This window comes from Micromys minutus (genome assembly GCF_963924665.1).
Source record: "Micromys minutus genome assembly, chromosome: 10".
Taxonomy (NCBI): Eukaryota; Metazoa; Chordata; class Mammalia; order Rodentia; family Muridae; genus Micromys; species Micromys minutus.
The window spans coordinates 28,539,319-28,567,185 of record NC_137979.1 but is presented as its reverse complement, the minus strand read 5'-3'; the positions used below and the strand labels follow the sequence as shown (position 1 = coordinate 28,567,185).

The following is a 27,867-nucleotide window of genomic DNA, read 5'->3' as shown; positions in this document are numbered from 1 at the left end:
TCAAAAATGTTTTAATTTTTTTATTCAACAATGTACACTTATTGTCTTATTTGATCTACAAATCTCAAGTTTTTCTGATAAAATAAGTAAATCTGAGTATGGTTGTAGAATGTAATTTTGTATTTTTAAAACACTGAACATTTAGTAAGACATTAATAAAGGAAGATCATCATGTAACTGAGACTTCCTTAGAATTCGTAACATCAGCAACAGCTTTAGTTAATATCTAAGCAGTTATTTATTTAGCAAAACAGTAAATTTCTGGTCACTGTTCTATCTAGAAAAAAACCTTTTATTATTTTTTTTAAACTGGGCAAAACAAGTATTGAAAAAAATTTCAGCAGGAAAGGGCCAACATCTTCTAACGTAAGTGTAATGTACTAATTATCCTTTTTCAAAATTAAAAGGCAACCCAGTTCATAAATAAATGTCTGCACACAAACTAGAGATTACTTTACTTCTCCAACACATTTACTATGTTGCTGCCAATGCAGGCCTGTCTGTCTTTGAACTCACAATCCTCTTGCTTGAGCCTACAGGTGTAATCAACCACTAAGATGTAAATCAACTACAGACAGATATTCAAAGGGGCAGTCAAGCCATCCAAGTTGTTTGCTACTGCCTGTGTTTATAAGATTATGCATCATTGACCACACTTTGAATCTTTACTAATTTTGTTATAATTGTCAATATAAACAAACAGAACTTTTGCTGTCTTTTCAAAGTCAACAACAAGATGAAAGAGAAGTAACCCTCTTTAGATAGACAAAGCTATAAAATGAAATATATCTTATATCTGGGAGCCTGGGGAAAACACCATTTGTATTATCTTCTACTTAACTTTTCTACAAATGTCCTAAGGAAATTACCGAAGTTATCTGTTAAAAGATGAATGACAAGATCTGGCCAGCACATCTACACAATCTTGTAAGTGTACACTTCATGTAAGTGATCTACTTAGTACATGCAACTGCAGTGAACTAACCAAACATGCCCAACTTCTGAACTTGCTCAGATCAGCTTGGGCTTTTAAAATTATCTTTAAAACAATCTTGTGTTTTGACCTTTAAACTGAATGACTTTAATTTCAAACCATCCAGTTAATCAAATTCATGTTAAAGCAACAAAGGCTATCCTACCTTTAAACCAGCTTCAAGATATAAAATTGTCAGAGCTTCATATGGCAAAGGTTTTTCCTTCATTTCAGTTTGAATGACTTTCTATTTCTTTTTCATGAACTATTCAAAATCTCACTGAGAAGAGCACTGGATCCAATGGTTTATAAAGCTGATACAACTGCCCTGTTTGAAGAAAAGCCCTTTAACAGATACAAGTCAAGCTCTCATTCCAACTGAACTTTATTCAGTGGTTGCCAGTTTTCCTCCCTTTTAGTTCCACTGATGAGCTAGCCCAGAATTATAACTTTGAACCATGTTTCCAAAGATGGTAAAGCTAAGAACAGCAAAACAATGACAGATTACTTTTGGTAATGACACACAAACTTCCAAAACATGTGCATAGCTTTATTCATCTACTTAAACCTAACCTTTTCACGGAGCTTCGGCAAAACTGTGTGCAAAATGCATTTCTAAAACGTAATGCAAGCAAAGCTTTTCACATTTACACTGGCAGTAAATACAGAACTAACAAGTCACAGTAGGGAGAGTTCAGATTTTTTTTTCCTTTGTTTTTTAATGACAAGAATTGCACAGTTTATTATTTTGAAACAAGTGTTGCAGACATGAATATTTAAAAATTCCTAAGGAAGGTGCTTCAACAATAAAATTTTTGTTGGAATGAGCCAATCAATATCTTAGATTAAAGCTCACAAAGAATCCCAAATTAATGTGGACATCCATCATCTTCCCGTATTTTTGCAAACAATGCCTTTAATAATATCGTTCATAACACTAAAGGAGACAGCAAGCTGAAACTTTTCAAAGCACACAAAGTATCACATTACTTGAAGGTGGTATTAACGGTGGGGGTAGGTAGTGAAGAACCTTTTTTATTATTTCCCACTACAGTCCAGCCACTAACAGACTAAAAAAGGAGGGAAAAATTAGTGAAAAAGCAAGACACTTCTCCAGTTTATAAAAGTTCCAGTTTGACAAGATCTATAACTTTAAACAGAGAGCACCAGTTGGGCAATAGAATGAACATTTCAACTGCATAAAAATCAGTGAGGTGGTAAGAACCATCAACATCTCAGGCATTACTACATGGCCTTTCTGAAGTTAATATACATGCAAGGCACACTGATATAAAAATAGATCTCTGGCCAACAAACATTAAGTAAGCAAATTAAAATTTTGGCTCTGCAATATTGGCAACATCAAAATATAACCAAATAGCTTTGGACCACACACCATTCTCATATTCCTCCACCTCATTTGGTGTCCCTTCTCTATACGTCTTGGGTTTTTTTCTCCTTCATATTTGAGCATGTGCTTGCTAAGATATTTTTCCTTTGTCAAGTAGCATTCTTACACTTTGCTTACTTTTAATATATTCTAGAGAAGCATGTTAACTAAATAAGACTGGTTCAGGGCAGCCTTACTTCTCTGATATAAATGTTTAAAAAAAAAAAAAAAAAGTCCAGGTTGCTGATAACTAAAAACAAAACAATGAAACGACTTCCTCTAATTCTTCCCAAGTCTTTTTGAAGCAGAGGGAATAATAGAAAACAAAGCTATGACTTAAACTATTTTCAGTAGTAGAAGACACTTTAAGGCCAAAATATAATATTAACCAAAAATTTATTTCCCAAGTTATTGTCCCCTTCATAAGTCAACACAAACTACAGACTCACTCCTGAAGAGAATAATAAACTCTGTTCATGTGTTAGTGGCTGTGCTACCAAAAAAAGGTATTAAAGCAACCTATGGTATATAGTAATGTTAAAAAGTGCATCACATTCTTGATTTTTCAGTTTCCCATAGCAGCAGCAGCAGCAGCAGGCGTAATCTAAGACAAAACAGTTTTCATTCTAAAGATGCAACAATACCTAATGAAATGTATTAAAGATTGTGAAAAATTATCTACAAAAGATAAATGCAAACAGACTTAATAGACAAGTAGAACTTAAGGTATTCGTTCATATTTACATATTAAAACCTTTTAACACCAAATCTTTATACAATTAGTAAAAGAAATATGCATTTTAACTAGAGATGTTACTAAAGCAGTATTCATTTTGGAGCCTTTGTTTAGCACCTGAGGAAAGGGGGTGTATATATATGTATATATATAGAAAGCTATTGTGATGTGGACCTAAGTTGTTTGGTCTGTAGATTAAAATGAATTACAATGAAAGCAAAACTGATCTAGGGAAACACTATTTCAAAATAAGGCGGTTAAAAAGCATTGCCAGGCTCAGTTGCAATCCCAGCACTTTGGAGGCAGTGGCAGGTGTATCTTAAGGTTGAGGCCTGTCTAGTATACAGAGTAAGTTCCAGGCTAGCCAGGACTACACTGAGAAACCCTGTATCTATGCCCACCCCACAACAAACTTCAGACATCTAGTTATAAAACAGCTTCAAAACTCTGGACAGAACAAAAATTTCAAAATAATGTTTGAACCAGCAATCCCACTACAGCTTAGGGTGTCTTTTGAGTTTCCAGTCTATATTTGATAGTCCTCATAATACAATAGTAATACACTACTGCTGCTTTGCTGGGCATTTTATGATGGAGAACTCACACTACTGGCATCTTTTAATTTCTTCAAGATCTTTGTAAAACTCAGATCAGTAATTGAGTGGATTTGGTAATTGATCATTCTTTACACTAACAGAATAGTCTTGCCACTCACATATCTAAGTGTTCATAAGCATTTTAAAAGATACCCACAGCAGAAGCCCACCTCCTTCCAACACAAGTCTATCAAGTCTATCAATTCTATCAAAGAGGAAAAAAAAAAAAAAAAATCAGTGAATTTCAGGCTGTTTTCTTCTGGCCATCTTTAAGCTTTTACTCTTGTCCTGTGCTTTCTTCCTAAGAGACTGGGGAAGTAAATCCCATGCTTTCTAATACAATCCTATCAAAAACCACTCTGGCAGGCATGTATCAACAGGCCTTATAGAAATTGTGCACATACTTGGTTACACTATACTAGTTATTCTGTTTGTTTAAAAAAGGAATTGCATCATGTGAAATTATGGTCAAGTGATATCAAACCCTTAGCAATTTGCACACTAAGTAACTTGAGACCCTCACCCCCACCATCCTAGTCAGGTTTTTAAATTGAGCCAAGTCTTCAATTTCCTAGCATGTGCCCATCTGTTATGAGTTCACATCACATGCCCTTTCTCTGACCTTATAGCTCTTCCTGTACCCCCCCCCAAAGCTTTTGGTGAATGCTGGCAACAAGTCTAATAACCAACTATGCAACTATTTTGTGAAGAAACTGCTGCATCAATTGAGGTTTACCTGATCTCTAAAAACTGTCATTTGAAAAAAAATTACAGCACTGGTTTTTATTATATGTTTTATTTTGCAGATTCAGCATGGTAACTAGAAAAGCAGATGGGGGATGGGGGAAAAGGTGTCACTATCAAATTAAGATACTGGCTATCCCCTCCTAGAAAGTAGAGAAGGGCAGGCTACTACAGACACCATAAACACTTTATTGATGTGAAGATTCATTACTAAGGTTAGAGGAAACACTATGCAATTAACTTGTTGAAGTGAGGAAGAATAAAGATAAATACACCCTGTCTTTTGTGGGGAAGGGAGATTATTCAAAACTTACACAAAACTGAGTGGTGATGTAAAACCGACAAACAAGACAAACTGAAAAGGAAATCATCACCCATAATTAGTTTATAGCTATTAAAAAAATAGGCCATGATTTCATCCTTAGTGCCATTTTTCTAGTACTACCATTGAAGGACTGGAACCAACCGACTTTATTCCGTGTAATGAGAACAAATGGCACAAAATAAATACAAGTTTCATTCTCTGAATACTAATATAATGTCTTACACATTCATTTACTAATTCTTAGCATCTTCATCTTTCCCCAACATACAAGCACAGCAACATACATACATCCATACACACATCTTTTTCAGTCTTTTAAATGGAGGGATGTTAAAAATCCCCTCTAGACTGTATTTGGTTTATGCTACAGTACTAATACTCTGAGTTGAAGGAAAATTCTTTATACCAACAACATATTGTTATTTAAATGTGCTAAATTAATCACAGCTGATGTTTCTTTAGAAGCTTACACACACACACAAAAAATCAGAAAACAGATGAACTCGTAAGACTTTTTTTTAATAAGTGCTCTGTAAGGAATTGTGTGAGGACCTAAGGAGAAAGATTGAGACAAGTATCAAACAGCACAAAAGATATCTGTCCCAAAGTCCTGCTTGTACTGAGGCAATTAAGTCCAATAACCCAATGTCTGAAAAATACTGACAGTTAATATAATGGGCCACTAGGGATCCCAGAAACTTGAGACATTTCTAACTAATATATATATCCTTTAACCACATTATCAAGAAAATTTCAGTGTAGAAATGAAAGTGAAATGTTGCATTGTTTCATTTAGAAGTGAGATTCTCAACCCTTGGACAGAGAAGGGGTACATTCTCTTTAGCTTCTCTGCACAGCGGGTCGGAAAGTTATGGAACAGGAATTATGAAAATGAATGCCTTTAAAGGTAATAAGTATTACTTCTAGGTTAAAAATCCCAATTCAGGAATCTGGATCTTTTAAGTATGTTCATTCAACCTTGTATGCCATAAACCAAGGAAGTATTTTTTTTTTTTGTTTTATGTTTTTGTGATTTGTGCAACAGAAGAACTTTAAAATTCCAGGCAAGCAAAATAGACACTTAAAAAAAGGATTTGGCCCTAAGGCGACAAGTGGTCACACAAGGCATTTAAACACACAGCAGAACTTTAAAACCTCTAAAACAAACTGGAGCCTCATTTTTCTTTAATCAAGATTTTTTTTTTGAAACTTTTAAAAAATTTTTTATTAAAAAAAAAAAAAAAGGAACACAAAACACAGACTCTTTTCAGTTCAGTATGTGGCATGTTGCATTTTCCAGTTTGTTCAATGCTTTAAAGCTCAAGGATGCCTCACTTGGTGGACAGGGGCCTGAAGCATCCTAGCTTTTGGCAAGCAGGCAGGAGACTCAACAACAACAAAAAAAATCAAAATAGGAACAAAGCACTAAATGCAGGGCACATCTGTAAACATATTATACATTTGAAAATTACAATATCAGTAAAAGTGATACAGTTTACAGGTGAAATGAAATTATCTGAAACTGGCCTACCACAAGTTTCTGAACCTGGACTGATACAATAAGTTATTATATATATTATGTATAAAAAGTTTTGTTTACATCAAGTGGAATTGGCAATCCATGCTTATACTTTAAAAAAAAAATCTAAGCAGGGCAGAAATTCAGACTAAAAAGTATTTTTCTCTGCAGTAAATCAAATAGCTTCTTTCATGAACATTTGTTAAAAACGTGAAATAATTAACAAAACCAGAAAATCCATCCACACTACAATCGCTCAAAACTGGACATTTCTAAGAAAACAAGAATAAAAAGTAACTACTTTCTCCCCCAAATTTTCCAGGGGATCCAGTTTACCTTGTTAGACGACTGCAACTCCATAAATGCCCTGTAGTTTAACTTGTATTTAACAGATACATTAATTTCTCTGTATGTGCTGTGTGTGATGTGATGCTACATCAGGCCAGAGAACTTGTTATTATGCCACTAACATCACCCCGTCTTGAATTGGACCCTTAGTTTGCACACACACTCACACACACACACACTCACACACTCTCTCACGCTCACTCACTTTAGCATGCTATACACAAGCCGAAGAATAACAGGATGGTAATGCGATGATAAGACAGGGCTAATGCCTTTCTGCCCAAAAACAAAATTTTCAGAATTTCACATTATTTTTCTTTAAAAAAAAAAAGAAAACCAAACAAACCCAAATCTTGCTCTAATGATAAAATATATTAAGATATAATTAGAAACAAGTAAGCTCAGAAGTAGAATTTGCCTGAAAACACACCTTCTATATATAAGCAGTGTTTATTACCTCCTCACTGGCTAAAAAGACAATTTTCATGAACTTTTTTTTCCTTTTTAGATTTTGCTGAGAAACTGAAATTAAAAGAATTTACAGAAAGGTACATAAGTTTCTCTTAAATGGTTGATGAAAAACAAGAAGAGCACACACTTAGTGTTAGTGACAGAGAGCAAGTCTGAGCACCTACAGCGGAAAAGCAGAATATATACTTTTGCTCCCAGTTACACAATTACAATGGGTAATTATCAGCCAATTACTTGTTCTGCAACTTTTCTTTAAATGACACTCTTTAAAATTCTTCAGCTGTTAAAAGTCAAACATGTAACCAAAGTTAACTATGTACCCACAAACTATTCCAGGATTGTAGAACTTCAACGCCCTCCCCTGTCCCCACCCCACAAAAAAATAAAATAAAATAAAAGGAAAGGAACTATTTCCCCAACACCCCACAGAGGCTGCACAACTCTTGGCAAGACATGCAAATCATTGGATTAAAAAAACAAAAACAAAAAACAACAACAAAAAGCATCCCTGCAAACTTCAAGGCATTTATCCAGCATTCTCGCAGGGCTCAAAATAAAACTAAAAGATCAAGGGCGGAGTAGGGGAAAATGTTGCATCATTCTGGGTTCCCGTGATTAGTGTATCACTTAAGTCACAGAACAAGGTACAGATACCTAGAAGTAAGTGGATTTGCCTTTCCAGTGGGTCATTTGTTGCCCAAGTAGATGACAGCAGGAACTTTAGAACCACGCTTGTTAAGTCTGTATTCATTAATCACTTGCATTCACACTTAAAAATAAAAACTAACAAAATAATAAAAGAAAAAGACTATTCGGTACCGGAGATTAAATAACCATGTGTAGTCTCTTGAAATAAATTTGATTCCTTAAGAAGTCTAATTACTTTCAGTTGCCTTTTTTAAATAACTATATATATATATATATATGTATATATATATATTTGTATATATTATCCTGTGATTCTACTTATGGTTCCTCTGCTGCGTTGTAGATCTAGGAGCATAAAAGCCTTGTGTCCCACATGAACGGTGGCTCTAATGCTGCAGAAAGGTTACAAATAGGCAGTCTGGTCCTTCATTGATCTGGACTATCCATGGCTTCATTGTAAGTGATTATCCTTTTGGGATCTAGAGGCAAAGTGAAAAAGTAAACTAATTAAACAAATTCAAAACAAAACCTTGCAATTAATTTAAGCAATTATTTAAATTGAAACCCTTCTGATTAAAATAAATTTAAAGGCCATTTCTTTTTGATATTATCCAAGTGTGATCTAGTTTCTTAACCCAAAATATGGCTGTTCAACATTCCCTATAAATTCCCAACAATGTCCCGTGCCACCCAGTAAAGGGCTTCAAACTCTAGAGACTAATAACCCTGCTATAGTTCATTTAGTAAGGAGTTTTCCTTATAATTCGCCTGATTATAAAAGCAGCAAATGTAAAAACTAGAAGAAAAGCTCAAATCATAAAACAATTTAATAGAGAAATTCTTGGGCTTATTTGTTTTTAGCAAGGAATTATTTTTCTTGTTTTTAAAGGTCCCCTGAGATCCAAGCTGGTCTCAAAACTTGCTATGTAGCTGACACTGAAACAAACTCCTGTGTTCTTCTATGTTTTTCTGCCAGGTGTTGCATGTGCCATCACGTCCCAGCCTAAAGTCACCACAGTGGGATGTTTGGCAAGGAATGGCTGGCACAAATAAAATAGAACTCCAAAATTTCATGGTACTGCCTCATGAGGCAGAGGCAGGTAGATTTCTGAGTTCAACGACAGTTTGGTCTACATAGTGAGTTCCAAAACAGCCAAGAGCTACACAAAGATGAAAGACATCTTGTCTGGGAAAACCAAACCAAACCAAAACAAAAAACAAGAACATAGCTCAGTAGTAGACTACTTTTTCTCCAATGCTTAAGGTTCTATCCCTCAAGATGAGCATGCAAACCTTTAATTCATTACTTAATAGAAAGGAAAAGATCTGAAAATAATACTTAACAACTCAAATTATTTTAGTTTAAGAATTAACCTAGCTTAAACCAGACAGTGGTAGCTCACACTTTAAATCCCATCTGAGGTAAGCCAACATGGTCTATTGATGGAATTCCAGGACAGCCACAACTACAGTCTCAAAAAAAGCAAAACAAAACTACAAAGAATTAACCTGGCTTACTTAACAAAGATTATTAAAAAATATCCTTTGTACAACTCCAAAGATAATCTGCCATGCAATGCTCTGTCACTAGCCATTTTACAATTAGGTGGTCAAGTTTGCAGAACTCATTTTGTAGTCTCTTTGATTTGAAATGTATAGAGAAACAATCCTTAAGTGTTTGCTAATTATCTTTAAGCCATGGCTGTATTAAACAAAAGACCTGATGAAACCTATGAACCACATCAACCAGCAATGATAACCTTTAAGGGTGAACAGTGGCACACATACCTTGACATATAACCAACAAGTCTCTAATGAAACTTAAGACCCATTCTACAAAAGGGGAAATCATTCCTGGTACTGGAAACCTAGTTAAATACCTATGGCTAGTAAAATCATGGATCTTGGGTAAAAACATAAAATCACCACATTACTAATCTAGCATAACCCTAACTATACTCTAAATAATATTTGTTCCTGTATGGACAATAGTGTAGCCCTTCCCCACATTAAAAAAAAAAACAAAAAACAAAACAAAACAAAAAAAACCCTCTCCTAGTAATGTCAGAAGCTATACCCACTAAGTTTCACCAACATGACTGCCTAGATATGATCTAAACAAAGAAAATAGACATGCTAAAGTGAATGAGCAAGTCCAGGAGCTTCAACCCAACACAAAGAACTACAGGCAACTAAGAAACACCTGAAAGCTGAGAAAGTCTTCCCCAAAAGAGAGCACACCAATTGATTATCCAATACAGATGGTCAGCCTTGAAAACATACACATACAAGTAACACTATACAAACTGAACAAGTTACTTATATAAGTAGGAATTTGAAAGCAATCAAAGACAACATGTAGATTATATACCCAGTCCCTGCCCTACTTGTTCAATTGTAGTTATGGAAGGAAAAAAAGTGAATTTGCTATTCTTTTTATTTCCAATCACCATTCCAGAGAACTATTATATAGCCTAGATTTCTCTAACACTGAATATTATCCTAAAATAATGGCTAAAGGTAAAAACATTTATACTGATTTCCTCAAAAACATTTGTATTTGGAAGGGACAGGAAGGCACTAGGAAGGGCTGTACTGGGGGCCATACCCAAGGCCTCAAGTATATTAACCATGAACTCTACCATTAAGTATAGAGCTCTACAAGCATGGTAGCGTACACCTAACCCCAGCACTTGAGAGGCAAAGACAGTTGGATCTATGTAAGTTCAAGACCAGCCAGGTCTACAGAGAAAACCTGTCACTCTTTTATCAGTCTTGGTATGACAACTACTGTCTTTTTTTCTTTTGATAAGTTGTTAATTTAATACAAAAATATAAACCCTGTTCATTGGATAGATCATGATTCCAATTATTCTAACTAAAACAAATGTCAATAATTTTTACTAGTCTTAATTAACATCAAGTAGCAAACCATTCTTACCTTGCTTCTGCAAATTCCATATAGATTCCATTTCTGTAAGAGAAAAATTATTTTAATTATAAAACTCTGCTTTTATCCCTTACAATAATGCTATGCTTCATAAAGGTAGGGCTGACAATAGTATAGCTTTATGCAACACAAGGCACTATAACTTTTAAGCAGCATCTAGGTTATGGACACGCTGATTATTTTAAAAAAAGAAAAATCATTGGGCTGGCAGGATTGCTTCCTACCAAGCCTAATGTCAAGTTCGATCTTTAAGACCTACACAGTAGAATGCTGGCTGTTCATTAACCTCCACACACTGGTAAGATCCATACGTGTACATGTGTATGTACACACACACACACACACACACACACACACACAGCCAATTATGTGAAATGACAATATTCTGTGTTTACAAATAGCAAAGATATACACAGGTCTGCATATATTAAATGTTATTTCTCATCTATTACCACAGTACACAAAGCTTCAGAGCAGCCATCTAAATGAGTAAGACCATACACAGCTTATAATACTTGTAATACAAAACCCTAAGATTTGGTCCCTGAAAATAAGAGTTAAAAGAATGAACTATCACAAAAACAGGATAGTAATTTTCTAATGGCCAAACAAAACCAAAAAAAAGTTAATTTGCACTCCAGAACTGAACCTTCTAACTAGCTTCACTTATTACTTACTTCCCAAATCTGCAAAGATTATACCTGGGATATTCTTTTAGTGTTTGTGGAATTTTTGTTTTGTTTTCCTTTTTTCTGGGTTTCTTTGTGTAGCCCAGGCTATTCTAAACTCTGTAGAACAGGCAGGCTTCAAACAAGAGATTCATCCAACTCTGCCTCCCAAGTGTTGGGATTAAAGGCTTTTACCACCATTGAGCTTTCTGGGATATTCTAATCTATCTTCTTTCTACTTAGTTACCCTACTACCTACAAATTAGTACCATATTAATTCATCTGGCTGAACACAGTTCTAAGCCAACTAATAAAAAAAGACGCACTAGGATATTATTCATCTGTTTCTACTCTCCCTTTTACTTTTTTCATCTTTACCTTTGAGACAGGGTTTCTCTGTATAGCCCTGGCTGTTCTGGCCTCTGTAGCCCAGGTTGGCCTCCAACTCAAATTCACCTGCCACTGCACACACCTAACAAGTACAAAGTAATTTGGAGTGTCAGTTGAATACTCTATAGGTCTCTTTCAAGATTTACTTTATCTTTAATTATATGCACATGTATACCTGGAGGACATATGCATGAGTGCAGTCTCCAAGATCTCAGACATGAGTGCCATGAATCCCATGCTGCAGAGTCTTCTCTCTAGCCCTATCCTGTGGCTTTCAACATGTAACCATCATCCTTTCAGCTCCTTTTTCTGAGTAAAAGACACTCTTCTACTAAGTCATTTCTTTAGGGAGTCGTGATTCTTTCCTCTTAATGAAAAATGTACTATTTACTTTGAAGCCAAAATCTGAGTGGGCCTTATCTGTTTGTTGCTATTGGATGAAGGCCATTCTTTATCCATTCTCTCATTATATGTTGATGACTTTGAGCCCCTGCCTCTACCTCCCAAGTGGTAAGATTACAAGGCATTTATCATCAAGCATGCTAATAATCATATTCTACTAATTGTAGTTAATTTTATCATTAGAAACATCTGACCACTTTACCTTAAAGCCTTTAAAACATGTGTGTGTGTGTGTGTGTGTGTAAGTACACAGTAGCTGTCTTCAGAAACATCAGATCTCATTACAGATGGCTCAGCGGTTAAGAACACTGCTCTTCCAGAGGTCCTGAGTTCAATTCCCAGCAACCACATGGTGACTCAAAATCATCTGCAATGAGATCTGATGCCCTCTTCTGGTGTGTCTGAGGACAGTGACAGTGTACTCATACACATCACATCAAATAAATAAATCTTTAAAAAAAATAAATAAATAAAAGGACTTAAAGGCTTAGCACTGGCTGTTTGTTTCCAGAGGACTTAAGTATAATTCCTAGCACCCACACGGCAGCTCGCAACTGTTCATAACTCCAGTTTCTAAAGGACCTGATACCCTCTTCTGGCCTCCATAGGTTTCTATGTGCACAAGTATACATATACATAAACAAAACTTTATTTAGAAGACCATCAGGTGTGGTGGCACTCAGGAAACAGGTGGATGGATCTCTTGAGTTTTAGACCAACCTAAAGTCTAAGGTGACATACATGGTAAGACCCTTTCTACAAACATACAAGCAAAATCTCATCCACCAAAATCCAGTTTAAATATGCTCCAATAATACCAGCTGTTGTATTTATTCTTTTTATACTGGAAATCCTATTTCTATTAAAACTCTTAATTTGTAGCCTTCTCCTGACATTTATAATGTTTTAATACGTGCTTGTGTTCTGTCCTTCACCTAGGAGTTTTTGAGAAAGAGGTCTCTTGCATTGCAGTCTGGCCTCGTACTCTATGTATAGGATGACCTTAAATTCTGTTCTTCTGCCTCCTAAATGCAGTTAATATGCAGATATCAATAATACTTTGATTATGTGGTGCTGGGTAACCCTCCCTATCAACTGAAATATATCCCTAGCTTCCACCCAAAAAAGTTTCTTCCTGACAAAGTAATTATCTTTCATAAATAAGCAAAGTACTTTAGACTATGGTAAGTACTTCATAAGAGAAAATGAAGAACCACATTTTCAAAATTAGTGCTATACTCCTCACAGTAGAGAAATTTGGGGGTGGGGTAGAAATCAAGCTGAGAATAGATTTTAAACACTTCTAAATCAATGTTTCTAATTGAAGAAGGCAATTAGAACTATACCAAGTGTGTATATGTCAGAGAAAGGAGAGAGAGGGAGGTTGGGGGGGGTCAAATCTGTAATAGGAAAGCCAAACTATGCTAATAATCTGCTACAAATTACTCTCAACCGTTTGTCTAAATTTATTTTTATACTAGTAGCTTCTCCATCACATCAGTTTTGGGTGATTAAAAGATCAGATACACTAAACTAGCTGGCACACAGATCTTTGAAACCATTTATACTGCTATCATTTAACATTGTATTTTTCACTGCAATTTCAAATACTCTAAAACACTTAATCACTGGACTTTTTAGGAAAATTCAGAAACTTGCTACCGAGCCTATAGACCTAAGCCTGACCTCTGGGACCTATTCATCCTTACATGATGTCAAAATTTGTTATTCTTAACTGACATTAGCTAATGGATACCTTTCAAGTTACTCACTTATCCCAAGTATAGATTCTATCATCTCAATTTTTTGTAGCACTGGAGTTTGAATATTCCTCTTCACACCAGAAGGCAACTGTTCTTTTGCTAAATCATCATATATACCCAGTTCTCCCTCTTTTTAACTTTTTGATAAGATTTTAATTTTGTGTAGTTGTGTACCTGAGGAAGACAGAAAAGGCATCAGATCCCATCCCCTGGTACTGGTGTTAAGACATGTGAGCTACCATGTGGATGCTCTGAAGAGCAGATGGCCGATTCTCAAGCACTGAAATCACTTCTGGTCCATGTTGCTTAGACTGGCCTCAAACTGCTTCTATGGCCAAGACTGATCTTTTTTTTTAAAGACTTATTTATGTATGTGAGTACACTGTCACTGTTTTCAGACACACCAGAAGAGGGCATTGGATCCCATTACAGATGGCTGTGAGCCACCATGTGGTTGCTGGGAATTGAACTCAGGACTTCTGGAAGAACAGTCAGTGCTCTTAACCTCTGAGCCATCTCTCCAGCCCAAGACTGGTCCTAAATTTGGAATTATCTTGACTCAGCCTCAGCAGTAGCTAGGATCCCAGGCCTTTGTCAAAAAGCCCAAATTTCTACTGTTGTCTTATTACATTGTTTATTTTGTATGTGGGTATGTATATCCAACCTGAATGAAAAGGTACCCGCAGGAGTTGGTTCTTTTTTTCTACCATGTGGGCCCCACAGATAGAACCCAGGGATATAATTTCAAAAACCCTACATTGGTCTTTGAAGCAGGGTTTCACAAAGCTCAGACTGAGTAACTTTGAACTCCTGAGCCTTCTGTCTTTGTTTCCAAAGTACTGGTAAAGGCCTGAAATACTACAGTCTACTTTATTTTTTTTAATTGTTTATTTATTATATATAAGCACACTGTCACTGGAAGAGAACAGTCAGTGCTCTTAACTGCTGAGCCACCTCTCCAGCCCTAGATGGACACTTTTTGATTCTACATTTTAGCTATTATGATAGCACCCAGAGCATGGATATAGAAATAGCTTTTCAAGGCTGCTTTTGATTCTTGTGTTTTTGAGAAATACTATACTGTTTTTCACAGCAGTTTTACATTGCACTACTAAGGGTTTAAATTGCTTCCCATCTTGGCCAGCTCAGTGTGTTTAATGGTAGCCACCCCATTGGTTATGAGGGGTGGGTAGTATTTTATAATTTATCCTTTTTTTTTAAATTATGTGATGAATGGTTTGCCTACATTTGTATGTATGCCATATATGTACCTTGTACTCATGCAGGCCAGAAGAGACACTGAATTCTGAGATACCCATGAGTGCTGGGAATTGAACTGAGGTCCTCTGGAAGAGTAGCCAGTGTTCCTAACTGGAGCTATTTTCCCCTGCCTAGTTTATCTATAGTTTTCTGATGATTGATAATTTAGCATCTTTTCATTTATTAACCATTTGTGTGCTTTTGAAAAAAAATGTCTTCATATTTGCCACAGTTTGACGCCCCACCCTGTACCCCTTTTGGAGGCAGCTCACTTATTAGCACTGGGTATCTTGAAAGTCACTATGTGGACTAGGAGATTGATTTATCTCTACACCTAAACCCTGAGATTATAAGGCCTGTGTTATGCCTGGCTTTTTGTGTTTTTAGTTGAGATTTAGTGATTATTTCTATATTCTGGGTATCTTTTGATAAAAGATCGAATGGTTTTTAAATGGTTAAAGTAATTTAAAGTCAAGTTTATAAAGGAAATGGGAGTTGCCTTATTTGACTGAAAAGCTAACTTTAAAGTTGAGTTGATCTCATTTCCACTGAAGCATCTCTAACATTTAAAATGCTGATATTTTGTAATATTCATTTAATTTAAAGTAGACTGTAGGGCTGGAGAGATGGCTCAGTGGTTAAGAGCACCGACTGCTCTTCCAGAGGTCGAGTACCAAACCCCAGCAACCACATGGTGGATCACAACCACCTGTAATGAGATCTTATGCCCTCCTCTGGTGTGTCTGAAGACAGCTACAATGTACTCACTCATATATAATAAATAAATCTTTATTCCCAGTTTTAAAAAGAAACAAAAACTATACCTTCTTAGCATGATTATGGCCCTGATTTCACTCCCCCATAAGAGAAGATAAAGAGATAGGTTGATTTGACTCTGCAATAATATTAAAACACGATGACTTTTCAGATTTTTTTATATAAAGAGAAATGAGCTAGGCCAGGGATTGTGATGCACAAAAAAGCAATTGGTTCTTTACACTAACCTAGTCTACACAGTGGGGTACAAACTCCTATAGACATTATCATTATTTTATCATGACATAAACAAAAAGAATCTACTCTTCACTTAGTTGACACTGCTCTATCATGGTACACAAAGATTAAAATTGTGATGTGAGGGTAAGGAAGGGCTTATTATCCACATGCTAAGCAAATACTCTACCAAGTTCTACATTTAACCAAGTCTTATTTTTCTATCTTCTTCAGATAAATATATATCCCAAGATATTCTTAAAGTCTAAACTCCTGATCTTGCTTCCCCTCCCAAGTGCTAGGATATATATATATGAAGAACTAAGAGAAAAATGCCAACTGGACTAGGAATCCTGTATGTTCCTTATGCTTTAATCTTGCCATTTTATCTTTCATTGCAGTGAGCTTTTTACATTAAAAAAATAGTAGTGCAAATTATAAATATTAAACCTAAAATATGTACCATCTCTACTGAAATGACATAACACATCCTCCTACCTACTATTATATTGACAAATGGCCTATTTTTGAAGCTAGAGGAAATGCACAGAACTTCCATTTCTAAGCGTAACATAGTAAATTACTACTCAACACTGAAAAGGCTAGAACACTTAATACAATATATAAACAGGTACTCACTCTTGATAGTCCAGTTAAAACTCAAATAATTCTTTGAAAAATAAAAAATACAAAAAAAGGCAGAGATGGCTCAATGGTCAATACTTGCTGCTCTTCCAAAGGGCTGGACTTTAGTTATCATCTCCCACATAAGGCAGTTCACAATAATTTTAACTTTTTAAAATACTCATTCAAAACAGATTCAAAGAGGAAAAATCAGTAAGCCAATGAACCACCGCTGATCCAACCAATATTTAGTAGTAATTCAAAGAACCTGCCCTCCTGGAACAATGAACAATTATCTGCTCAGTTCTTTTGGTCACTTATTAATAATGCTCTACTGCAAAATTCAAGCTGATGTACTTTACTAAATTCAGTGTTAACTGCAACCATGCAAAATGGTATTTAGTTTATCTGTATCACCTCTACACTAGAGGGGGTAGGGGGAGGTGGTGGTAGAACACATCTTTATCCCAGCAGATAGATCTCTTGAGTTTCAGGATAGCTAAGGCTCACACAGAGAAACCCTTTCTCAGGGGAAAACAAAAACAATAAAACAGAGCTGGAAGTGACAGATACCTTTAATCCTTGTTTAGGAGGCAGAGGCAGGCCAATCTTTGAAGCCAGAGCTACAGAGAGACCCTTTCTTTAAGGAAAAAAAAAAAAAAAAAAAACCATCAGAAGGACAGCTCAGGTCATAACAGCCTTTTTAACCCTAGCACATGGGAGGCAGGGACTCAGATCTGTGAAACCAACCTTGGTCAGCAGTGAGATGCTGTCTCAAAAACAAAAATAAATATGGATGAAAATAAATTTCAAGACCTAGATTTAATCTCCAGCAATACCAAAAAAGTATTTTTTGCAAGTCTAGTCTGAGCAATGTGAAATCACTGGCTCTAAGAAACAAAAATCCACACAAAAGCCACCAACTAATCACTGACTGGAACAAGATCATCCCAATGTCTTCTAATTATCACAAACTACAAGACACTGATTTTCTATAGTAAGCCCTAGAGAGCAGATGACACAGAAAATGACACCAAAACTACCCAACTATCCTCACAGAATATATAATTAAACATACCTTATGAACCTAATAAGCATTTCTCTTCTGCTCTACTTTCAGCTTCTAAACTTTTATTTCCAAGGAGACCTTCAGAACAAGTCAAAATAATCTTACCTGTCAAGATTCCTAAAATGCTTAAATGCTATGGCAGTATATGCCTTTAAATGAAGAAGCTTAGTCAACCTAAGTCACTTCCTAACTTCTACAAGGTATACCTTGTAGTGCTATGTTGACAAGATAGACCTACAATTCATCCTGTTGGGATTAAGATAATGCCATAATACCTAACCCCCGTCCCCCCCTTTTTTAGGAAACAAAACACATCAATAATAGATCAAGAAAGGCAAAGGCAAACTACCGGGGGAAATCCCAAGGTCCTACACCTAGATGATGACCTTCAGGTAATTAATGGACTCATTAATTGATCACATAATTAAAAGGACTCATTGCTAGGAAAGTAGGAAAATGCCGAATTCCAAGCAGCCAGCCCTAAACATAAGATTTAAGCACACTATATTCTTATGTGTAAGTATAGATGAGTAGAAATAAAGAGGTGGGGCTAGAGAGATGGCTCAGTGGTTAAGAGCTCTGACTGTTCTTCCAGAGGTCCTGAGTTCAATTCCCAGCAACCACATGGTGGCTCATAACCATCTGTAATGGGATCTGATGTCATCTTCTGGCCTGCAGGCATACATGCAGGAGGAACACTGTACACATAAAATATCTTTAAAAAGAAAGAAAGGTGGTGATTTGGGGACACAGCATAAGTTTGAAGAGAGGAGTGATGTGAAAATACTGTCATAGTACTGTGTATGAAACTATCAAAAATTTATAAAAGGCTGGAATCTGAAGATGGCTCAGCTTTAGGAGCACCTCCTGCTCTTGTAGAGGGCTGCAAGTTTTAGATTCCCAGAATACACATTGAACAGTATGTAATTCCACCTCCAGAAGACCCAATATCCAGTTAGCAACCAAAAGTTCATGTATACCAACATAGACAATCAGATGAGGGAAAAAAGTAGGCTGAAAAAAAGGCTCAGTGGTGGGGCTGGAGAGATGGCTCAGCAGTTAAGAGCACTGACTGCTCTTCCAGAGGTCCTGAGTTCAATTCCCAGCAACCACATGGTGGCTCACAACCATCTGTAATGGGATCTAATGCCCTCTTCTGGTGTGTCTGAAGACAGCTACAGTGTACTTATATATAATAAATAAATAAATCTTTAAAAAAAAAAAAAAAGGCTCAGTGGTTAATACTTGTGTTCTTCAAAGTTTGGTTCCCAGCACCTACATGGTGGCTCATGACCATCTGTAACTGTAGATCCAGAGAATCTGATACACTCTTCTAAAATTTATAGTCACTGGTGTGCAAACAGAAAAGCAAACCAAAACTTCAAACACATAAATTTGTCTTTTTAAAAAAGAAAAGTCAAACAGCTGTTAGTCTTCTCTGAGGCAAATTTCTTCCAGGGAAAATGTGGTAATTCTTTATGCCTAGAATCTGATGGGCTCCCTCTTTCCTACAGATGTAAAGTAACTACCAAAATGAACCAGTAATTAAAATGTAGCATACACCTTTAATCCTAGCACTCAGAAGGCAGAGGCAGGCAGGTGTTTGGGCAGGTATGTAGGTAGTCTACATAGCTAGTTCCAAGATAGCCAAGACTACATGGATTGTTTCTAAAAACACATTACCACCTGCATGCAGTATGTACTAGATGTCTAGACTCAATGGAGTAGAAATAATGAGATTAAAGAATGCAAATAAAAACTATTGTCTTCTCTTGGTTTGGTGGAGGATGCCTTCAATCCCAGCAGAGGCAGGTAGGTCTCTGAGTTCCAGGACAGACACAAAAACCCTGTCTCAAAAACAAGAAACTCATGTCATAAGACTTGGAACCTTTGGCTACTGAAAGCTACCTCTACCAGTTCCAAAGAGTTCTGTTGGTAGGGTTAGGGTTTCTTTAGTTAGGGGTTAATGGGTTTGCGGGGGTTTTTTTCCCCCTTTGGTTTTCAGGACAGGGTTTCTGTGTAGCCCTAGCTATCCTACAACTTGCTCTGTAGACCAGGCCGTCCTCAACTCAGAAATCCTCCTGCCTCTGACTCCCAAGTGCTGATAGGATTGCACCACCATTGCACTATGTCAGAAAATACATTTATTATAAAGTTTTTAATTCCCTGCCCAGCATGTAATATGAGCAAGGTTCAACCCTTACTAGTTAGGGAACAAAACTTGGAAGAACACTGCCCAACTCATAATAAGCATTTAAAACCATGAAATGTTTTACTAATAAAGTAATATACACTTTAGGAAGCAAGAGAGGGAGGCCAAATTTGTTGGCATACAAAGGGCAATCCCAGCAGCACCTGGGATATAGAGGATCAGGATTTAAAGCCTGGTAATTATTATATTGGGTAATATAAAACCTTGACTGTACCACTTAAAAAAAAAGACTTGTGAGGAGGCTGGAAAGAGTGCTTTTCCAGAGGTCCTGAATTTTTTTTTTTTTTGAGGTCCTGAATTTAATTCCCAGCAATTATTACCATCTGTAATAGGATCCGACACCCTCTTCTAGTGTGTTTAAAGCCAGCTACAGTGTACTCATATAAATAAAATAAATCTTTAAAAAATAAATCAAAATAGAGAAAGGAAGAATGAAAGAACGAACAAACTGAAATTCTATACAAGTTAAGGTTATCCTTTAAGCAACATGAAACCCTTTAATTATGTGATCAATTATGCCTTTGTTGATCATTTTATGTTGGAAAACTACATTCCTCTAAACTTTAATAATTTTCACAAACACACACACACACACACACACACACACACACACAAAATCAGCCCATTGGAATCTTTGAAGAAGAAACAAATTAAGTTACCTTTAGTGTGATATACAATAGCAGCCCTCAGGTCAAAAGAACCCCAGCTATCATTCCTTTCTAGGCCTCTCTGGTATCTCTGTTCTTTGGCGGAGCCTAACAAAGTGTTCGTAGGAGAGGCCAGAGGATTTTGATTTTCTATTTCGTAGTCCTTTGAGAGAAACACTAAAGCACCTTGACTACTGGTGTCTGCTTTGTGCAGGTCACCTATATGACTGGGTTCCAAGGATAAGGCTCCACTCTCAGTAATCCCAGGTTTTAGAATGTTACCCAGAACTTGAGGACTAGTCCGCTTTTCCAGCTCGTAAGCCTTGGGAAACACAGGATGCTCAGTTCCTGAGGGAATTATTTCAGCACCCTGTGAAACCAAAGTGGCAGGATATTCTCCTTGAAATGTCACTTCCATCACTTTATGATCTGATGACTTTCCAATAACAGTCTCTGGGCCAGCACTGGGCTCATTTATAAATGATAAACCCCATTGATTCTGGAATATATCCCCCAGGTTTTGCTGATCTGTCTGAGAGGGCAGGTCTACTTGTGCACTGAACAGCACTGTTTGCATATTTGAAGGGTAGATGAAAAGGCTAGACTTAATTTGTTCAACAGCTGCTGAACTCAGACTCATGTCCTGAAGAACTGAATCAGTCCCAGCAGAGATAGGTGTTAAAGTATTAGCAGCAGTAGTTAGCAGTGGCTGACCCCCAGATGAATATACACTTCCATCCGTTCCTGCTAAAACAGGCCCATTAGAAAAACTGGCAGAAGTAACAGATTTCAGAGCTGACATGGGGACCTGGGATAACCGACTTGAAGACTGAGTCTGAGTTTCCCCAGTCGATGATGATGATGATGATGACGAAGATGAAGATGGTGACACAGAAGAGTTCTGTACAGTTTTGTTGAGGTTTTCCTTAACTTTGCTTGCATAACTTATTTTAGGAACTATTTTTGCACTGCTATTGTCCACTGGAAAAACTGGGGGTGGTTTAAACAAGGTCCATGAGTCCTCTTTGGAGGCAGCAGCTGAGGCATGCTTTCCTTTAGGCCGATCATCAAATTTTTTGCTATTCAAACCAGGTTTAATATCTGAGCTTTTACGAAGCACGTCACCCATAGCAGGTTTTCCACGACTTGTTCCTCCAGGTCCAGTTTCATATTTCCAAATAGGCTTCGAACCATCTACTCGAGTTCCCTTTTGTTCACTATAGTCAGGCTTTAAAGTTTCAAGTCCCTGTTTTAATGCTGAGACACTAGTCTCTTGCATTATTTTGTCCTGCACTAAATTAAGGTTTTCACAACCCTTGGCACTATTGCGCCTAGCTTTCCTTTTTTTAGGAGTGGTATATCCACTCTCAGATCCACTACCATCATTATCTGCTCCTTTGCTCATATAACCATTAGTAATATAGCCTGAATTATTTGTTATAACACCATTTGGAATTGCTATAGTGTCGGTCTTATCTACAGCCTGGGTCTCTCCAGATTTATTTTCATAAGACTTCCCATTCTTTTTGTCCATGCTGTTTTTCTGAATAAAATTCTTAGTTTTGATTCCTGCTTTTCCAAAGGTGCTGGTCTTTACAGTCTGCTTCAGGTTCGTGTCTCCAACTTGCTGGTTGCCATTGAGGACCCTGGAAATAGGGTTGGTCACTTCATCAGAACTGAGGCTCTTTAAAGATATTTCTCTTTCTCCAGCATTGCCATTTACTTCACCATAGCCTATAGAAGGTAAACAAAAACAAAACACATACATTTAAATCACAGTAGTAGCAGTACTGAAGACTTATCACCTTTATCAAATTCCAAATACCAAGCTATAGAGTATGCAATACAACTTGTATGATACAGGGTTCAGTGCTAGGCAGAGGCAGACTTACCTTATGAATTATAGCAATGAGGCTGCTATAAAAACTGAAGATGATTGTTACATGTTTGAAGCCACCCTGAGCTACAGGGTGGAATCTGTCTCAGGCACACACTATTTAGAACCAGTGCTATTTCAGATAGAATAAATTGTAATAAATAAATAAATAAAATCAGGTTTGTGGCCTTTGCCTCCCTTGTATGAGCACTGAATTCAATCCCTAGTACTACCCCCTACCCCCTCCCAAAGAGGAAATTGAGTGCTCTAAGTGACTAGGTGCCAATTTGTCTATCAAAGCCCTAAGGCCTGTGGACTTTCAAATTTAATTCCACATAAGAGAATATCATAACACATAAAACAAAAATATGTACCAACATTTTTAACCCTTATTAAGATTCATTCTTTTACTTTCAGCTTCTATCTATTGGGTTAAAGGACCAGGAGAGAAAAGGTTAACACCCAGGTCAGACAGAGCAGCCGAGATCTGTCTAGAACTCACAGCTTTCTACCCACTAGCAACACTACTCACAACTACTATGCTCACAAAACTACAATGAAATGCATTTAATATTCTAAAGCAGGCAAGTATTTGAACATAGGCTTCATTTTTGTTTGTTTTGAGCCCTGACTGTTCTGGAACTCACTGAGTTCCGAGATCCACCTGCCTCTGCCTCTTAAGTGCAGAGATTAAAGTCATGTGCGACTGCTGCCTAGCTTGCAGTTAACTCTTATTACAAGTAATTTACTGGATCAATCACAGCTCCTTCTACTCACTAATAAAATGATTAAGCTATCAATTGTTTTATGACCTCAAAAGACCTTTGGGGAATCCTCAATTTCTAACAACAAATACATTTTCTGTACAAACTTTCAGAAATAATGAAAATGTAGTTGCACAAAAACAAACTACAGAAAATACTTTTTTGTTGTTTTTAGACTCAGGATTTCTGTGTAGCCTTAGCCATCCTGAAACTGTGGACATGGCCACTGTCCTGCACCAGAAATACATACTGGCACGTATCAAGTTCAAGGCTCAACCCTTAGTAAAAATAAATTCCTTATTTCCGGCATTTCATTACTATTTTTCATTTTCTAAGAACTATGATCAGACTTCCTGTGTTACACTGAGATGAGCTCAAGATCTTGTCATACTAAGCAAATTTACCACTAAGCTTTATCTCCAGGTCACAAATGGAAGATTTCATGGAGCTCATGTGGTGGGACATGCCTTCAATCCTAGCACTGAGGAGACAAGCAAGAAAATCTCAGTTTGAAGCCAGCCTAGTATACACAATAAATTCCAGGCCAGTCATGGCTACTAAGACCCTGTCTCAAATGTTTTTTTTTCCCCTCAGAAGGAAGCTAACGATGAGACAAAAACATTATGTAGTTTTGTTTTCTATAACATTTTCCTTTAAAAAAAAATGCAGAATGTTAAGCTAGGTCTACTGATATATACCCCTGCAATTTTGTCTCAAGCAAAAAACAAAAATTAGGGGCAGAGAAACCCAAATCAATAGATTTGCCTGGACCAAAGGCAACCAAGAGAAGAACTACTTTACCATTTAATACAGGTTAAGCAATATCTACATCTTCTCACTCATTTAATCATAATTTTATATATTTAAACAGTGGGCAATGTTACATGCAATAATAATTGAAGTCCAAAAGAGCTGAACCACAACACAGAATTTTAGTAAACTAGAACAATTCTACCTAAGATTACTAGTAACTCAGATACCAGAAATCATGGGGGGGAAAAGCGAGGTAGCAAATGGTGGCCCACACTAATTCCAGCTTGCTAGGAGGGTGAGGCACCAGAATTACAAATTAAAATATAAAAGGCTGAATTTGTAGCTCAGTGCTACCTATCTCCTACCTACCATACCAAGGGTCCTAGGTTCAATTCTAAGTTTACAAAATGGAACCTACTATGCAGCTTTTAAATGTTAATGACAAAAAGAGATAAATCTCACTTAACTACTTGGCTTCCTGTGCCCTTGGTATGCAGAAAGTATAAAAAACATCTTTTAAAGCTTAGATATTTAAGAAAAATGAAAATGGTAGTTAATATTAAAGAATTCCTCTTTTTATTATTTAGGGCTGCCATAACTCCACTTCAAATGGAATCAGCAAAACCTGAGTCCCAATAAATCTAGCTTTTGGATTTGACAATGCAATTACATGTTTGGTCTCCTGTGCCTACCCTTCTGGATCCAGAAAACCAGTTTCAAATATGTTTGGGAGCAATGGCTCATTACCATGTACGTCTCAAACATTTTCTAGACTTCTTAGCAATGTAAACTATGACCAAACCACACATAGAACAGCCACTCAGCCCAATTGTTAATATTCTCAATTTTCTAATCCCAGTTTCTCTCCTTATTCTTCATCCAAGTTTAAGACATATTTTGAGGAGGGCCACCTCCACTGCATCTCTATGGAGTGTTGAGTCCTGTGGGGAATACATAAACCTTGTAAAAGATAAGTTCTAAATGTATGAACAGTACTATTTGGCAACCTTTATACTTTCTCACCTTCAGAAAAACCAAAACTAATGCAGTTACATAATTCTTAAGTTTGGGGCTGCTGCAAATCCTTACAATTAAACACTTCTGCTCTATCATCAGTCCCTAACACCCTACAAATGAAACTCTGATACCCATCCAGCTCTGTCTTCAAAGTTACATTATCTACTTACTGTTTTTCACCAGCAACTACTTGTATTATGGGACAGGCTAAGTTTAACATTTCTCTAAGCATTCCCTTTCAGTAAAACAAAAAAACCCTAATGTGTGACTATATAAAGTTTGATGCTTGTTAAGTATCAAGACTCCACATTTAATATGTTTAGTCAGTTTGGGGATGGAAGTTGTATTTGAAATGCACCAAAACACCTCATTTTAACCACTAAAAAGGTCTTGTCCAAGGTAAGGGGTTAGTGACAACCCCATGGACTTCCAGTTCTTCGTTAAAGAAACCAGGGAACCTAGTACTGCCCGCGTTGTCCATCTAATCGAGCATCTGATTAATCCCTTTCACAAAGCCATTACCCGAGTTCAGAAGTTTAGGTGTTGAGTGGAAAACGAAGGGAACAAGATCTGAGAGCCCCCCCCCCCACTTTTGGGGGTAGGAAATGCGCTGCTTTAAAGAAAAAGGCCTAAGTGAACAAGCCTCTGAGGCGGAGTCGTGAGCGAACCTGGCAGGAGATGAGATTCCTGTGGCAGAGAAACTCGTGACCCGGGCGCTCGGTTCCCGCTGTGTACCCCACCCGGCCTCAGGCACCGCCTCTACCCAAAATGAATCCCCCCTCGCCCCTCGCAGGCCGGCGGAACGCTGTGGCCGCCGCCCGGGCCTCCTTCACTCTCAAGCTCCTCTTCGAGGCCCGCTCCCGGCCCAGCCGCCCGCGCCTCCCGCCGCACCCGGGAGCGGGAAACGCGCCTGTCGGCGCGCGGGTCCACGGTGCAGGCCGCTCCCCTCGTGGCCGCTTCCCTCCCCCACCCCAACCGCCCCCGCCCCTCACCCCAGGGACCCGCCCGGGGCCGCGCGGCCGCCACCGGGTTACACAACCCGGCGCGGGGCGGGGGGAGGGGCGGCGGGCGGCGGCCGCCCGCAGTGCGGGGGACCCGGAAAGGGCCGCACAGGGTCCCGGAGCAGCGGTGCCGGCATGCCGTGTGGCCTTCGGCACCCTTTCCCCCATGGCTCCTCAGCCGGCCAGAGTCGGTGACAGGAATCGGCTTCCAACATGGCGGACAGGAAGCGGCCCCGCGAGGAGGAGAGAACATTCCAGCCTCGCCGGCTCGCCGCGGGCCAGGAGCGCCGGCCTCTGGAGGAGCCTCGCGGGCAGACAGCGGGGTCCGGAGCCCAAGATGGGCGTTTAAGAGATAGAAATGACCTGAGAGACGATGGGGTCCCAGCCTCCCCCCACCACCCAGACGGCAAACCCCAAGGCCACAGGTGGGCTTGGGGTGGCGGGTGAGGGAGGACGCTTTCTCAACTCAGCCCCGCTCCTCGCCGCCTGCAAGCGGGTCTCGCGACACCACCCGAACCGGGATTCACTAGGCCAGAATTACATACACCTCAAGGGATTTCTTTTTTAGGGCGGCCGAGTTTCACCCCTTCTCAGGGCCCCAACCTTCAGGCAACTCCAGGGCCGCACTAGAGGGAAAAATAAGGCTGGACTTCCAAGGCCGACCGTACAGGTCTGCCTCCGGCCGGGGCGGGGGCCGAGGAAGGTCACGCTGGCCTGGCTGGGCCTCTCCCATGCTAAAGGGAAGGAGAGGGCGCAGCAATCCCCACCTCGCGGCCCGTGGCCGGGAAGAATGGAAGGGGGCATCCCCGGCCCGGCAGGACTCACACCCCGACCGGGTCCGCGCTTTTCACATCTAGCCCCACCCCCATCCCTTCCCCCCAACCCAGTACCCTTCCCCCACCGCCCTCCCTCTCAGACCTGTTTTCTTCTTCGGCGTTTCCTGGTGCTGCTGGAGGGTGTGTTTCTGCTCATGTTTCAGCGGCTTGGGCTGGGCCTTGGGGCTGCCCTCGGCTCCATGCTGCAGGTATTGGTGAGGCTGCTGGTGATGGTGGTGGTGGTGGTGGTTGTGGCTGTGGTTGTAGAAATAATAATGGTGGTGGTGGTGCGACTGCTGCTGCTGCTGCTGGGGGTGATGGTGCGGATGGTGGTGGCTATGATGGTGCTGAGGCTGTGGCTGGCCGGGCTTCTCCTCCATTGAAAGCGGCTGGGACTCCCTGGCTGAGGCTGCGGGCTGCTGCACCGTCAGGATCTGAGACTGCTTCTCCGCGCTCGCTCAGTATATCTGAGCGCGTCTCGCCAGCGCACTGGTTAAGCGAGCGGATCTGCGAGATTGGCAGCCGCACTCCAGCAATCAGGAGCCACGCTGCGCGTCAAGCCCCGCCCCTAGCCCAAATCCTCTTCCCTTCCCCTTCGCCACCGCCGCCTGGCCAACGCCACTTACCCTATGCAACCTCACAGGGCCGGGCCTTCAACGTCAGCATTATGGCTCTCTCTTCTATCGCTTTCTCTCCTTCACCACGCAGTTAGCGAACAGCACTTTCTACACTCATCACAGCGAGCAAGCTGATGTCGAGTGTAGCAGATTCCACTGACGATTCTACTGGCGCTAGGAGCCATCTGTTGGTTTTGCACCTCCTAGAATGTGTTGGTGTGTGTGTGTGTGTATGTGTGTTGTGTTGTGTTGTGTTGAATTCTTTTCCGGGTAGCCAGAGGGGGAAGCTCAATTTC

The 27,867-nt window shown here is 38.8% G+C and overlaps 1 protein-coding gene across 1 annotated transcript; it reads right to left on the bottom strand.

Moving 5' to 3' along the window:
• Nucleotides 1-107: 107 nt before the first annotated feature.
• On the bottom strand, nucleotides 108-27,387 carry NUFIP2 (nuclear FMR1 interacting protein 2). Its single transcript, XM_080922857.1, has 4 exons — nucleotides 27,058-27,387; nucleotides 20,741-22,462; nucleotides 10,692-10,724; nucleotides 108-8,229 (listed from the first exon to the last, which is right to left on the bottom strand). Exons 1-4 carry the CDS (start codon nucleotides 27,332-27,334, stop codon nucleotides 8,177-8,179), a joined length of 2,085 nt encoding a protein of 694 aa, XP_080778983.1. The 5' UTR covers nucleotides 27,335-27,387; the 3' UTR covers nucleotides 108-8,176.
• Nucleotides 27,388-27,867: the final 480 nt, after the last annotated feature.